Genomic DNA, 15,817 nt, shown 5'->3' on the forward strand with positions numbered 1-15,817 from the left:
AAATATTGAAATGAATACACAACTAGGAGCTGCCATCACAGACAGGAAGTAACTTTAATTAAATATTGTGAAAGTTGAAAAGTTTTTACAGCTTGAATTTTTGCAAAAAAAAAAAATTATAACAATCTCTACAGTAGTTAGGTTCTCTAACAATTGAACTGTACAGTGTGTGTCTATTCAAAAAGTTTGATAAGAAGGTGAAAGGTTAGTAGATTTAGAGATGACTTCGTTAAGCTGCATTCTAGTACAATGTGAGGCCAGGGCATGTTATGCAATCCAGTCATCCAGAAGCTGTATTTTTCCCCCAAAACTGAAATCTTAGTTCTCTATTTCATCTTCTTCTTAAAGCCATATTCTGTATTTAGGGGAACATCGTTTACTTGTAAAAGTTTTATGTCGGAGAAAGAGGGTCAGAGGGCCAGAACGTCTTTTCATCTAATCAAATAGAGGCAACAAGACACAAATTAAACATATTTTAAAGGCTCTTTGGACTTTCAAGAGAAGTTCTAACCACTACACATGGCTGAAAGATGCGTGGCGTTTGTTGTCGGGGTCTGAGCCGGACACCTCACCAGCTGACCGGCCCTTCACAAACAGTTAAGGGGCTCACCAGACAAAATATGGCTTTAAATTGTACACTTCTTCAGGCCAGTGCTTACCACACGAATTCAGACAACCTTTCCGAGTACCGAGAAGCAATGCGTCCACCTTGCTTACATTTTCCAGTTTTTTTATTATTATTATTAATCATCATTATTATTTCTCACCATGAAAAATCAGCTTTCCTCCCCTCCTCCCTTCCCTCCCGCAACTCCCCTCCCTCACCCACCCCGACCCATAAAAATCGCACTCTGATAGTCTAGTGAAAACCATTGCAAAATCCATATGGGGGCATGCACAGTTGCAGCATTGTTGTAAATTTCTTGCTCTACTAGAAAAAGTTACATTGTCTTAAGGTAACAAAACAGTTCTTTTGTGCTTTTCGATTTCTTTGTCTTTTTTTTTTTCTTTTTCTTTTTTCTTATAATGTTAGTGATGACTGACAGTTCTGGTGCACACTTACAATGTACAAGTGAAATGGATATGATTTGCATTGTTAAGGCATCCAATCTGCTGGTTTATATTTATGTGAAAGACAGAGGAAATATACAAGCAGACTTAAGAAAGAATGTTCATTGATTTCTATGAAGTTTCTCCCCCGAATTTAATGCACAAAATGCGTCACTCCAGAGGGAGAGGTTCCATGCATATTAATAGAGTAAAACAGCATTAGGGGGGTGTGTTTTTGTAAGCTTCCAAAGCAAAGGATACATTTTTTTAAATCTACAGAACTAAATGCTACAAGAATAATATGCTACTTTTTTGCCATATATTGGAAAAAACTTCTTAACTTACAAATAATACAAAAATAGACAATGGCTTTGGGGAGGAAATTTAAAAAAAATTGAAGCATGGTTTAAAACAATACTAAAATAACTATAAATGAAATGTTTAAAAATCACATTGGAACAGCTAATACAACTGTAGGTGACCAAACAAATACGCACTTTTCACATAGCAAACATACACAATAAAATAAATTGGGGGCGGGAGGAAAAGGAAGAAGGGGAAAGCAATGTACAAATTCCAAAGATAAATACATTATTTATATGGATATTTTACAAAATCCCCTTTAAAACAGAAAGCCTTTTCATTAACTTCGCAAGTATGTGCAAGCTAAAGGTAGTGAGCTTCTTTTTCCTTTGCAAAATATGCGGTAAAATCTGTTTGTGATATTGAAAAACTGTCTTAAGACATTAAAATGTATAAATAGAACAACAACTTTGGCAAAAAAAAAATCACAAAAAAATCTACAGTATTTATAACTACATACAAAAACACAACCGCAAAGAAAAAAATAATATCAGGCAAATGCATCCTCATAGCTTCGCTGCCATCTTTGCTATCAATTCTCATTTTTAAGAACACTTCCCAGATAATGAGAGCAAAAAAATTGCCGTAGAACAGAAAACGATGTTTGGGAGGTCTCAACCTACTTCTCCTTTCTCCTAGATCCCTCTTACTCTTAATTCCAAAGCACTTACCTATCCTTTTAACCTACTATGTTACCAATGGGAGGGGCCCCGAGAGAGGCCCTGTCTCCTTCTCGGAGGGAAGAGGGAAATGCCTGCCATCTTGCCCTTGTCAGCTTTGGGAGGACCGGTGGGAAGTCCCCTTTAGGATGAGTAAACTTTTACCTTGTAAATGGCGGGGGGGTAAGAGGGTATTTTGGCTTGATAACTGGAGGCATAATGTGGAATCCCGTGCCTGGACCCTGTTCCATAGAGACTCGAAGGAGGTTCCCACACAGTCCGTCCGTGTGCCACCAAGCTCTCAAGAGGCCATCGGCTTCCGACGAAGTTGACATAATTAAAAGCGAGAATGATCTCAGGTTTCAATATGCAGTTTTTTAACCATCTGTCTAGAGGCACTGGATTTTTGTGTTGAAGGGAAACGTGTGATCACGTAACGGTCACTTTTTGACTCTCCAGGCTGCATTTATTTACACAGTTACTTAAGACAACGATACGAAAAGGGAGAAATAAGCTTGCACTGCTAAGGGGTGGCGTGTTAAGTTAGATACTGAAAATGCAGTGTCTGAGCTAACTACCATTTGATATGCTTTAAGGCGCAAAAGCCGACTCTTAGTTTTCTAAAAAATCTAACTGGCATTCCTATTCTGTCCCATACAAGCTTTTTTTTAATTTTCTTTTTTCTTTTTTTCTTTTTTTAACTTTTTTGTAAATATCACCACTTCATTCTCCCTTTACACGGCTTTAAAAACATCATAAATTAAAACATGGGGTCTTATTTATAGTGTCCCTTGTATACAGCTTTACGGTTTATAAAAGACAAATGACCGCAGAGTTAAGCTTTAAAAAAAAAAAAGAAAGAAAAGAAAAAGAGGATTTGCTTTTATCAACACAGAATAAATATATCCCCCAAACATCTGGGAGGTACAACTTGAACCAACACCCTGCACTCACAAGATCCCTTCCAACTTCAGTATTTGCAAGGTCGGTGATATTGTTTGTTTAAAAATCTGCAGTTATTGTGACTCCTCTGAAAAAGGCCTGAGTTAAAAGTTCCACTCTGGGACTTGTATCAGATTACTCTCTGTAGCAGAATCCAACCTCGTCATTAATAAAATTCTTCAAGGCAATTCTTTCACATGGGAGGAACAATCATGCCAGATATCGCTGTGGAAAGAGAAGACAAAAGTCAATGGTTTTGCCTCCAAACTTCTCACCACAAAAAAGCAAAACAAAAAGAAACACCCCCACACCACTATGTTGGTTGACTATTCACCACAAAAGTGCTCTTCTCCTCCCAGGAATATACAGGCACTTTATTAGGAACGGTAATTACTATGCCAGCCTGGGTATGTGTCTTGAACAGAACAGAACAGAACAGAAGATTCTAAACACCCCTCCAAGTCTGATTTCCATTTTAAAACATCTCTGGGAAAGGGGCATCGTTTGAATACTGCTGGGGAAGTCACAGCCCCAAACCTTGCAGAACAGTGAGATTTTTCGATTTGTCACTCTTCTCTTTCTCCTTCACTTGCAGAATCTAGAATGAAAACCTGGTCCATCCCAACTGCCAGCACTTTCCACAAAACACCATGGGTGTCTCTGTGCTCTGTGAGCTCCCAGACTGACGCCAGCGCCAGCAACCCAAGCGCCTTCACACCGTCCTCACGCTGGAGAGGCAGTGGCAGCTGCCACAGGCCTTGTCCATGGGCCTGTGAAGCTGGGAGACCGGGAAGAAGAGGAAGAGGAGGAGGAGGAGGAGAAAGCAGGTATGCATGAAACTCCAGAATGTCTCCTATACCACTGCTTCATCCAGGCTTCTAGAACGGTCTGCCCCTAGAGAACTGTAGCCTTGGAAAGCTGGGGTGAGATCCTGGGAAAAGGGAAGGCGGTCAGTGTCATCAAAAACCTCTCCCAGTGTTCAGTTAGGAGGCCACACGGTGTGTTTAGAAGAGCAGGGGATCCCACAGACCGGCTTTCTACCTCCAGCCTCCCTGCCTGCTGAGTGTGGTCCCCTGAGGCATCTTCTTGTCCTCAGCCAGAAAGCGTAGCTCGTCGGCATTTGCCGAGGCTGTGATATTGCCAGGCTTGTGGACGATTTAAGTAAAACTACATATGGGAAGTGCCTGGCCCCCGTTCAGCTCCTAGGCAAGACCTCACAGGGATTAGTCGCTATTTGCTCTAACCCAACCTTCTGTGTTACTGAGCTGTGTGACCTTGGGTTAGTTGTTTAACTTCTCTGGGCTGATTCCTCTGATATCAAATAGGTACCCTGCCACCCAGCACACTTCACATGATGGGTGTGAGGAATAAAGGGATGTGTCTGAAACGTAATTAGTGAGCGTGGCAGCTTTGAAATACGCAGAGATGAGAGCCATGCTTTCATTAGAAGCAAGGGGCGGCCATCATTGCCGCTCAATGGTGGCTTAGCGTGCTGTCAAGCAGAGAAAGTCATTGCTTTTATTTTTTTATTGGCAATTCTACATTTAAATTAACGTTCTTATCAGTGATGACTGCATCTAGGAAGTGACCCTTTTCATTTCCCAAATCTCAGGTCTGGAGGAATGTGCCATTAAAAAACACACTGGACCCCAATTAACACAAACTGCAGTAGATACACAGGGGGAGGCTAGGTGGGGCTCGGAGCCCTGCAGGGTGAGGGTTGGGGGTGGGGGTGGAGGCACACACACCCGTGCCTCCCCTCCCCCACCCCTGACATTTTAGATTCAATTAAAAAATAAGTATTTTGCCAAACACTTTTTCCGTTAATTTTTAAACCCATCTGTATTCACAAGGAAATTTAATCCACATGTTTCTGATTCATTTACACGTAAATCATCCAAATGTTGTTTTGCAAGAGCCAGTTTGCAGTCCAAAAGCTCCTGGAGCCTTTTTCTTAAGCCCTCAAAAGCCATTTTTCTTAGAAACAGGAAGTGCCTCTTGCCAAATGCAGACCAACTTAAACCCCCAAAGAGTTGGGATCAGTTGGAAATGCAGTCCCCCTAGGAGTCCACTGAGCCCTGTTTGACTGAAACAGGGAACTCCATATTTCAATCCATGCCTTAACTTGAGAATTCAAGACGTTTGTAGCTCCAAAGGCAAGGGGTAGGGGGTCTCCACGTAGTGCCTGCTCAGCACCCCCACTTCCATGAGGACCTTTCTGTCCAGGCTGGAGGGGAGCCCAGTCACCCTTAGCAAAGGCAGACCTTTCTGAGCTTATGGCAAAAAGAAGCAAGCCGCCTCCTGCCTCCCCCCCCAAATCTACTGTGTGCCTGGCATTGAAGGGCAATTTCCCCACAGCACGGCCAGGTAGCGGGGCAGAGGCAATATGGTGCAAAGCAAAGTGGAAACTGACAAGCTTTCTGCTAATTTGGTCAATGGATTCAGCCATTCAGCCACCATTGATCAGCTGGGGCCTGAAACGATCCCATTTGGATGTGCAGAACTAAAAAAATCTAAGTGTTTTGGTTCCTGGCATGATGTGTTAGGATAATTAGATTAAACCTCCACCAGGGCCATGTTAAGCATTGTAAAGCAAGGCTAACTGGTGTGCTAGTCCATCGCTAACAGCTCTTCTTACTCTGGAATGCAGGGATGGCCAACTCCAGTGCCCCGAGAGCCCAGGCTGGAACGAAGTGCCCTGAGCAGGCCTTGAGCGGACTCCGCCCAGGGCACACCTTCTGTAGAGGGGCCAGGGACTCGGCTCCCACCAAACGCCGCTGTGCAGGAATGCCTGCTCCGAGCCACCAGAGCTGAGCTATTTCAAGACCAGGTAAAGGTGTGGATTTAAAAAACTAAACAGCTCAGTTTACATAGGGTTGGCAAATAATTAAAATCCAACAAGCAAACATATCTGAGGCTATCCAGCGGGTGGCTTTGGTCTGCCACACTTCCCTGGCCCTCAGACCTCTCTCCCGAAGAAGTCCCATGTGTACCTACACCCAGAATTCTGCACACGCCATCGGGGTTACAGCTCGCTATATCTCGCCTGCGACTTCCTAAAGTCCAGCGCAGAACCCTTACTGATGGGTGCATTTTGGGAAAACATCGTCGTTGTGGCCTCTGAGCTCAGACACCTCTAAAGAGGTCGTTTCGTAAACAAACTTCACTGCAGACTGCAGGGGTGCCCCCGGAGCTCCCGGGAGCCATTTGCCTGTGTCTGTGCTGCAATCCTCAGGATTGCTTATGTGGGTGAGAGGGCTGGGTGTCTGAAGCTTGGAATGTTCCAGAAACGCCGCTGGCATGTTGAGTTACCCAAGATCTCCATGAGGACATGACACTCTCAGAGAGCCCCACGGGCCAAACTTATCACAAGACGGAGGGCACTGCCGTCCTCCCCGGCAGCTGGGTGACCATGTCCAGTGGTAGGAGCCCGGATGACTGTTGGTGTGAAAGGCAGTGCTTTTTTTTTTTTTTTAGTACAGTTTTCACGTTTGGTAAAAACAAAGCAAAATAGAAAGTTTTGCCGAGCTGGGGGTCTCTGGAGCGTGGGCTTCCTTGAACCACCATATGAGTAAAGTAAGTATTAGGAGCTAACCAGGAATAGAATAAGGGAAGACCTTACACAAATGGAACACGTGCTAAAAAAAAAAAAAGTAAGAAAAAAGACAATTCCACAGGGTTCACTACTGGACAGCATGGCACCCCAAGTCGGGTGGACCTGGCCAGTCTGAGTTTCAGCCAAGCAGGGGAGGAAAAATCTCAGTATGTGGGTGTTCTGGCCTTTTGTTTTATATATATTTATATATATGTTTTGTTTTTCTCACTTGAAGATATATTTTCCTTTGCTCTTCAGAGAGAGTGGAAGGGGAGAGAGAGGAGAGAGAAACATTTTAACTGGCTGCCTCCTGACGTGCCCAGACTAGGGACAGGGAGTGAACCTGCAACCCAGGTACGTGTCCTTGACCAAGAATCAAACCCACAACCCTTCAGTGTGGGCCGACGCTCTAACCACTGAGCGCACACCAGCCACGGTCAGCCTTTCATTTTTAACTTTTCGCTGCCCAGACTGTCAGGGACTTGGTTAGGGTTTAAATTCACAACACTGGGGGGAGGAGATGGGGGGGGGATAATGGCACAGTGCCAGCCTTCTCCGGGTTGCCTCTCTCTCGATTATAGAAGTCCTTCCTCTAGGCCTGAGATTGCAGAGAATCCCTGTTCGGGGGCCGTGGCTTTGGGAGAAGGGGAGGATGTCTCCAGGACAGTGAGCATGCTCGGTGACTCAAGTCTGCCCTACGAGAGCGGCAGGCCGGGGAGTCTAGCATCGGGACTTACCAATGGCTTTCCCTAGAAAAGAAGGGAAGCTGTCTCTGCCTTTCCCAAAGGTTTCTGTGGATGTTCACTGGTTTTAACATTCGGAAAAGCGTTCTATGGGCAAAGAGGCTTGGAAAACATTTGGTTGTTTGGCTGCAGGACGTCTCAGGGCCCTTCGTGCACTTCGGTGCATTATGGATCCCCAAGACAGCAATCCAGTAAGGACCATTATCTAGACATGTTTCACCACAACATGTAAACCAGTTTTTAACAGAACATCTTCTGAGGCTCCGGAAGGACTGAGATGAAGAGTCACCTTGTCCTAAAAACGTTCTCAAGACATACGATAAATTGTCAACGGTCTTGCCTCCCTGGGAGAGAAAGCCAGCTGGGATCACAGTGGAAACTCGGAGTGACCAGACGTATGTAAAGAATGGGGCGAATCACTTCCTATGAAGGACTTGGTGCACCAGGGTGCTGGGGGGCTTACTGGTGACGCACATGACTCTCTGGCTCAGGTTTCCCTAATCCTTCTGCTTCAGTGCCCCTTCCTCCATGTCCCTTTGCCAGAATCCTACCTGCCCTTCACCCACGGGCCATTTCAAAGGCAACCCTCTCCAGTAGGCTGGTAGGCACGCTCCCTAATCTTTCCCTTTGAGCTTCCGCAGCATGGTGCCCAGCCTCGCCCCAGACAGACCTGCCTTCATTCCTGTGGTGTTTGTTGCATTGATCTTCATAGGGAACTTTTTAAGGTCAGGACGGTGTAGTCTACATGGGCCTAACCCAGAGGCTTGATTGTAGTGTAGCCATAGAGCATAAGGATTTACAATGGTCGGTCTGCCTACTTGCTAGCTGTGTAACACTCAATGAGCTATCTTGGCTATAAGTCTCAGTTTCTGCATCTGTAAAATGGGGACAATAAACAGTGTACATCAAAGGGTGGTGGGGAGGTTGAGACAATGCAGAAGCCAGGCTGGGATCAAGCTCTCCCATGTGAGTGGCTGTGATCATCATAACCTCCATCATGGGAGGCTGCTGTGCTTCTTTCTCAGGGAATAGCGGGGCTTCGGTCACTAGCAGAGGCTAAGGAAGGGATGCTGGGGATAAGGTCTTTAAGAAGTTGGCTTTATAGAAAAAAACAGAGTGGTACAATTAGCCGAGTGGTGGTTGGAGGTAATAGGCCTTTAAAATACTTAAGCAGCCTATGTGTGTCACCTCTAATCTTGTTTACATGGTCAATTTGCTTAACCAACTCTTCCTGTGTCACTTGTCCTGCCTTAATGATCACAATCCTGAACTAGGGGCGTCCAAAGGAAGCAGGTGTTACTGTAACGTTGAGAAGGAGAAGGAGGAACATAACACGCCAGAGGTTCTTACCTGCAATTCTACAACCCGCTATGTCCTTTTCTACAGAAGAAGTGGGATTCAGAAAGCAAAAGATGAAGTAATTCTTTGGTTCTAGTTCTAGGAGCCCAGAGTCTGACTGCCACTTACTTGGGGAGATCCAGGCCCCACGCAGGAGCTTCCTGGACTGTGTGCAGAGGGTGGTGTGGGGGCCCTGCCAGGTGAGTGTGTTGGTTGGGAGTGGAGCAGGCAGGGGGTAGGATGGAGGATGGCATCAGAATTGACTTTTAATTTCTCTACTCATACCTCCCCCACAGCCACCCCCCAACAGTAGGGACACTTGGTCCATGACAGTGTCAGAAAAAACAAAAACCACCAGCAAGAATCTCCTGGACACATGTTCAATCAGAAGGAAAGGACAGTGCACTCCAGAGTTACCCTCAAACCCTCCACGCTCTGCATCTTGGACAGAAAGGGGTGGATAACCAGAAGTAGGGGGGAATCTCATTACTTCTGGAGTCTGTGCAGACGGGGGGTGCACAAACGTAGTATGTGTCCCTGTCTTGAAGCCCTTTCATCGTGACACACACCCCTATACTACCAGATGTTCCCTGAATCCAGAAGTTCTAAAACCTGGGTCAAATCCCCATTTTCCATCCCTTCTTTCTCTTGCCTTGCTCAGCATGGCATGAAAAGGTGATCAGTACTACCTGTGTGACCTTAAGCAAACTGGGCCTTAATTTCCCCATCTCTACAATGGGGATAGTGCTGACCTCATAGGGTTTTCAGAATCAATGTAAGCTTCCACCAAGGTCAAGTGTCCAGCACAGAGTACACGTGTATATGAATATAAATATACATGCAATTATACATAAGAAGCAGGGATGAGAGGTCCCAAACAAGTCTGCTGCCCTCCATCAGTGACCAGGAGTGTGACAGGGAGGCACCATAGGGAGCTGTGTAGGCCAGGGGTTAGGGCCACAGACCCTGCTGGGTTTACATTCATCCCCACAGTTGACTGGCTAGGCCTGTGAGCAGGTATTTACTCTCCTTACGCTTCAGTGTTACCATCTGTACAACGGAGACCATAATAGTCCTCATATTTCATCAGGGAGATGTGAGGATCAAGTAAGACAAAGCATGCTCAGTCTTTAGCACATGCCTCTTGTGTGCTGAACAAATGGTAGCAGATCGTTTAATTGATCATTTAATATTTCTCTGCCAGCTGCCTTAGGAACCCTGGACACATCTGTTTTACACCCCAACCCCCCGAGTAGTCAAGTGCCTGGGAGATGGAAAGAGGAGATGAATGTCTGAGCCTGAGTTTGAAACCAGCTTCGGCCATACCAGCTTTTGGAGATCATGCACTTTGACTGTGAGTACCTACCACACAGCCTGCTGTGGGAAAAAGAATGAGGTGGTGCAGGTCCACACCACGACACCAGCACATGAGAAAAATGTAAGAAGTGGTGGACTCGTTTTAAAAATGTGGGTGTTATTTTTCTCAATGAACCAAAAGGTCACTTTAACTCTTGGTGACTCTATTGTTTTCTATATTCCATGACAGGGAAGAGACTGAACAATTTTAATGAATACTCTAGTGGTGTATTGGGGTTTTGGGTTGCCAGTAGAAAGTCTTGAGCTTTTGTCCTATGCTGCTCTAATGTCAGGGCTCACCCCTTCCCCGTTATCAGCCCCACACACATTCACTCTGACACAGCCAGCCGGAAGGGAAGGTTGAGTGACCTACTTCAGGAGAAGGCCAGTCCCGGGAGAGACCCTGCAGTGGAGAACTTGCTAGAGTCCACAAAAGACGGGTCTGATTATGGCGACCACAGGGAATGAAAGAGGAGAAAAGAAAAACGATGGCATTAGTAAACGGAAACAGTATTCTCGAGCAAATCCCGGGCCTGAGCACAATTCCTGGAGTTGGAAAGAGGGCTGCTCAGGCAAGCCCAGCAGAGGAGGGCTGTGGCCAGGGCCAAGGAGAGTGAACACAGAAGAACAGAAGAGATGAGGGCAGAGAGAAGCTGGTCCCCTCTGCAGCAGGGACACATCTGCTTCAGGCCTGGGAGGGTGGAGTCAGGGCATCTGGTTGGCCTGGTGGGGCCTGGGGCTTACCTTGCAGGCTGTTCCCGTTGGTGCTGGTGCAGGTGGGAGGCGGGGAGGTCTGGGGTCTGACGACTGGTGCGAAAGCACTCTTCTGTTTCACGGCGGAGACCATGTTGGCTGGTGAGAAGGAGAAGATGCCGGAGGAGCTGCTGCAGTTGGAGGGGAGGCTTGTGGAAGAGGCCATGGTGGGGCTGGATGGCACGACTGGGAAAGGCAATGGGAAAGCAGAGATTAGCAGCTCTCCTGGCATCCCAACTCAAGGTGGCTCAGACTGCCCCTCCAGCATGAGCCTTCCCCGAACGCTCAGGAGCTGGTCTGCTTTCACCATTTGGTACAGGTACTTGGCATGTGCTACCTTCAGTTGGTGGTGATCTTTGTGTTTATTGTGGGTCTACTATGTGCCAGGAGCATGCTAGGCACTGGGGTGCCCCAGGCCAGGGAACAAAGTGCTCTTACAAGGGTTAGGGTAGCACAAAATAGCAACAAAAGTGAGCCTGGCCAACTCTGTAGAGGTAGGAAAGGGAAACCAGAGAAGGCTTCACAGAGGAGGTGTCAGGGAAAGCATTCCTGGTGGAGCCTAACCTGAGGTTCTAGCCAAGGGGTTGGGGATATGAGGTAGAAGGGGCCAGCCTGAGAGTACATGGTCACTGCCCGAATGAGAGGGTGTGAAGAGGAAGGGTGACTGCAGGCACTGACAGCGGGAGGTGTGGATGTGTGGGTCCCTTTTCTCGCCATGATGGTATGGGCTCCTTAAGAATATGATTGTACCTTGATGCTCCACAGCACAGAGATAGGTGGGTAGGAGGCAAGGTGGACAAATAGACTGTCACGTGCAACCTTTGTAGCTAATGCAGAACTACAAGTCAACATTCCAAATCCAGTCTATGAAGTGGAATGTAAATGTTTGTGAATTAACAAGGAGGAGTCTTATGTAAATGCTCCCAGTCTGGTAGGAGTGGGGATGTGGATTATCAATGATGGGAGAACTGATGTGGGCAATTCAGAGAGAAAGAACACCTAGCTGCTTGGGAATACAAAAGAGTTTGGGAGACACACTTTCTCTACCAACAATGGTCCTCTCATCTTTTGCTGGTCACTAATCATCTCTTGATTACTTTAGGAGACAGAGATTTTGCACCCTCTAAGTCCTCTACAACTCAAGACTAGTATCTCCATCTACTCCCCTTCTAGCTCCATCATCTCCTAGGAAGAGTATGAATGCTGTCCAGTGATTCCCAGGCACTTCATTCACATTCTAGGTTCTTCCTTCTACTGTGTTATTTCTCCTATTATGTCATGAACATTACCTATTGCTTTATCATTCAGAAGACATCTTCCCATCTTTTTCAGCTTATGTCATTGGCCAAGCAAGTTAAGTTGGGGCCTATTCCATCCTTTTTACACCTGAGCCAATGGAGCCGGCTGGAACTCAGAAACCAGTAGCGTGACTCGCCCAAGGGCCATAGCTCGAGTGGTGAAGCCAGGAACCACACCCCAGCTCAGTGCTCTTTCTACCACACTGTCCTGCAGAGGAATAGGCTCCGCTCCCAGGAGCCCACCGACTCCCAGGGGCTGCGGAGGTGGGCTTACCCTGGGCCTATTGACTTGAGAAAGTGGGAATCAAATTGGTCACAGGCAGCAGTTGCCAGCGGGGAAGTGATCCCTCGCAACGGGTTCTCGGTGGCACACAATCGAAGGCCCTGAATGCTTTATACAGCAGAACACACAGCCGCCATCCCCGGAGTTTCCACAAACATTTCCTAAACTGTACTTTTTCTTTTAATGAGGCCAGCATTTTTATACATCTCCTAGGATTTGTACATGTAAAAATACGCTCAATAACAACACCCATTTAAATCGCAAAACCCCTGCACTGGAGGTTTGGTTTTTAAATATTCCTAGACTTGAAATCCTGCTGGTTTACCGAGGAAGGCAATTAATCTCATTGGCAAATAAGAGGGTGATGTGTATTTAGGGGTGGGGAGTGTGAGCAGAGAGAGGGGTGAGAGATAGTCAAGCAGTTCCATTTGTTACGACGTTATTAGTTACCAGCCAGCACACCAGAAAGTGTGCTCACCAGTGGAATGTCTTATTTTACTTTTTTTTTTTTTTATCCTGCGAGGGATTTTTCAACATGAGTGGTTTATGAATAATTAAGTCTTATGGAAGCAAAAATTTGAATCTGCTGGGCTTGGTGTTTATTGTTTTATTTGCATTTATGCAGATGAAACCGTCCCATCTGAGAGCTTATTTGAGAATTTAATACTATATTTGTGAGCACTAAGGAAATCAATTAATGGAAATTAAGTGTTCGAAGTTTCCCGGGCTGACAGATGCAATCTCAGGCTGAAGTCGCTCGGTGTCTGCGCGGGCTTGAGAAGATAGAGCAATCCAAGCACCTTAAATTGAATTGCTACCATATAGCAATTAGTTTATTGATTTAATTAAGAGTGCCACCTTTTAATTTTCAGGTCATGATGGAAACATTTTCTGATTGAGTAGATGGGAGAACACTGAACTGATAGATCTATGAGGAACAACCTTCTCATGAATCAAAATCTACGTGGAACTGGCCCTCAACGTCGACTCTCGAGCAGACAGACATAATGTAAGCGCGTTATTGGGGGGGAAATTCTAAATGTTCAACAAGCTGATGATTCCAAACAAAGTAGAAATATTTAGCACACACTGAGCCCAGAAAGCAAAAGGCCCTAAGTATTGCTTTCAGAAATAACTTTGAAACTTTACAAGGATTATCACTCTCCACATTTCCACCATAAGAGACAGCATCACTTTCAGTATTTTTAGCTAAACTTGATTTTTTTTAAAAAAATCATGAATATTCTTTTATTGAACAATACATCCTCTTTTCCTACAAATGCCTAAGAGTTTGGCCACATTTCACACAACAAGGGTCACCCACACTGTCCAAGATGAACTTGGTTGTCTATATAAATATCCTCAGAGGGAGACCAAGAGAATGTAGAGACACATCACATGACATTTTACATGTAACCAGTCCATTGAGGCTTTTTAGGTGCAATCTAAATGTGGTACCAAAAAATATCCTAAGGTACACTTCTTTAAGACAAGAGCCAAGAACATTTCTTGTGTCTGTGTGTGTTTCCTGTGCCAGGTTTTTGGAAAAAATAAAGTGTATTTTTTTTCATTGGTTGGTGTGTTTTTTTAAGTGCATATCAAACACAAAGGGGAAAAAATTCCAACCATTAAAACAACAAAGGAAATCAGATTTCCCCAGAGCTGCCAGAAGGAACCCAGTCCTGCCAGCCCATTGTCGACCTCTGACCTCTAGGTAATAAAGTTGTATTGTTTTTAGGCACTAAAAACAAAGGAGTCATATTCCTAAAGGAAGAGAGTTTAAGTTTTAGACTATTGTTACTGTGCTGTAGTATTACCTGCCCCCTCACTATTATCATTATGATTAGTACTTAGATTCACTGCATGTGCCTCTCATGGGTCAGGCACCAGGGACAACTCATGGCATGCATTCTTTTATCAAAGTCTCACAACAACTCTATGGGGTGGAGGCTAGTTCCTCCCCATTTTACAGACCAAAAAACTGAGACTTGGAGAGGAGATCAGCTTCCCGGGGCCACCAGTGAGTGACCCGTCTCTATCTGATTCCAAGCTTGGGTTCTTGCCATGATATCATACTGCTGCTTTGGGTTGCAGCAAAGTTCTGATGATTAGGGCAGTTTTGGGGGGAGAAAGGGGAGGCAGAGGTGTCTGATTGGGCTGGCAGGGCACTGACCAGAGAGCTGCACAGTGGGCCACACAGCACAAGGCTGAGTTCCCTGCAGAAAGCATGCAGAAACATAGGACACACATCTGTACTTACTGGCATAGGGCGAGTTGGCAGCCGAGCCATTGAGGAAGGTCGGGGAGCCACCCAAATTGGACATGGCGGCTGTGCCGTATCCATTCATGCTTGTGGTGACGGAGTTATAGTTGGTCTGCTGGGGGGTGGTGCTCGGCACGTACCCGTGTGGTGAGACGCTGCTTGAGTTGCGGGTGAAACCTGAGGGGTGGGGACAAAACCAGGGGTGAGGGTGGCAGTCCTGGAAGACGGGGCAGGGAATGGCTGTCCCCACATTGTGCCCCGGAGGGAAAGGGTTGGTGATTCATGGGAGGGGTTGGTGGTGCTGGCTCTGATTAAAATGGGAAGCCAGCAAAGGCACATTTTTAGGAGATCATAAATACTTAGCAGGGCCCTGAGAAGTGGCAATGCAGGGCCCATAAATCATCATTTTGGAGCAGAAATAAATCCCAATTTACAAGATGTACCCTGAAGTGAACAGGCTCCTATTCCCTGGGTGCGAATGCTGTGCTTTGGCCCCTCAGAACTTTAATTCCCGCCCTCTTTGCTGTCTGTCACTCTTGGTTTATGGTGAGAAGTCTGGTGCAGCGGTGGCTCCAGGCACGCATCTCAACAGCCCCCTCTACCAGCTTCCCCGACAAAATGCCACAACGGTGCCTGATGCACACTGACGAGGAATCTCCCCTTTTGGTTCGTAGCTTCAGGTCTGGAAGGGACAGGGGTACAGGGAGGAAGAAGAGCAGGCTCCTGACCCTGGTTGGTGGCCTGCGAGGCCTCGGAGACATTGACGGCCAGTTGTCCACTGAAGGAATTCACGCCCATCATGCCCGCATGGACCGAAGTGTTAGTGAGGGCTGGGAGCTGGCTGTGGTTGCGGGGGACACTGTACAGGGCCTCTGCGATGTCAGCCGCTCTCTTCAGAATAATCTCCTGGAAAGTAAGAGGAGCACCCCCATTAGCTACCCCATCACACCCCAGTGACGCCACGGTCAGCGGCTCACTGTGGACCATGCTCCGGGCTTCCCATGGATAATGGCATTAACTTCTGCACCCATCTCTGCAAACCCCCGGGTTTAGTCTCTTCGTCATCACCCCCCATATCACAAATGGGGGGACTCACCTATTTAAGGACAGAGTTGGGCTGTAGAGCCCTGACTTGGGAAGCCCATTATCGAAGCCTTCCCTCCACACCACCTCA

At 46.4% G+C, this 15,817-nt stretch overlaps 1 protein-coding gene across 10 annotated transcripts in view; it reads right to left on the reverse strand.

The window, feature by feature from the left end:
* Positions 1–358: 358 nt before the first annotated feature.
* Positions 359–15,817, reverse strand: part of EBF1 (EBF transcription factor 1) — a 385,879-nt gene continuing 370,420 nt past the window's right edge. For 4 of the 10 annotated variants that reach the window (XM_028154680.2, XM_028154679.2, XM_028154678.2 and 1 more), the window contains exons 13-17: positions 15,372–15,549; positions 14,641–14,820; positions 10,791–10,985; positions 10,420–10,488; positions 359–3,239 (exon numbers count right to left, since the gene is read on the reverse strand). In XM_028154680.2, coding sequence (XP_028010481.1) covers positions 10,421–10,488; positions 10,791–10,985; positions 14,641–14,820; positions 15,372–15,549 — 621 coding nt within the window. In that variant the 3' untranslated portion in view covers positions 359–3,239; position 10,420. The remainder of the gene's footprint in view (positions 3,240–10,419; positions 10,489–10,790; positions 10,986–14,640; positions 14,821–15,371; positions 15,550–15,817) is intronic. The other 6 variants (XM_008147667.3, XM_028154681.2, XM_008147666.3 and 3 more) reach the window with 3 other exon arrangements.

Source organism: Eptesicus fuscus, chromosome 6, assembly GCF_027574615.1.
Source record: "Eptesicus fuscus isolate TK198812 chromosome 6, DD_ASM_mEF_20220401, whole genome shotgun sequence".
Classification (NCBI taxonomy): domain Eukaryota; kingdom Metazoa; phylum Chordata; class Mammalia; order Chiroptera; family Vespertilionidae; genus Eptesicus; species Eptesicus fuscus.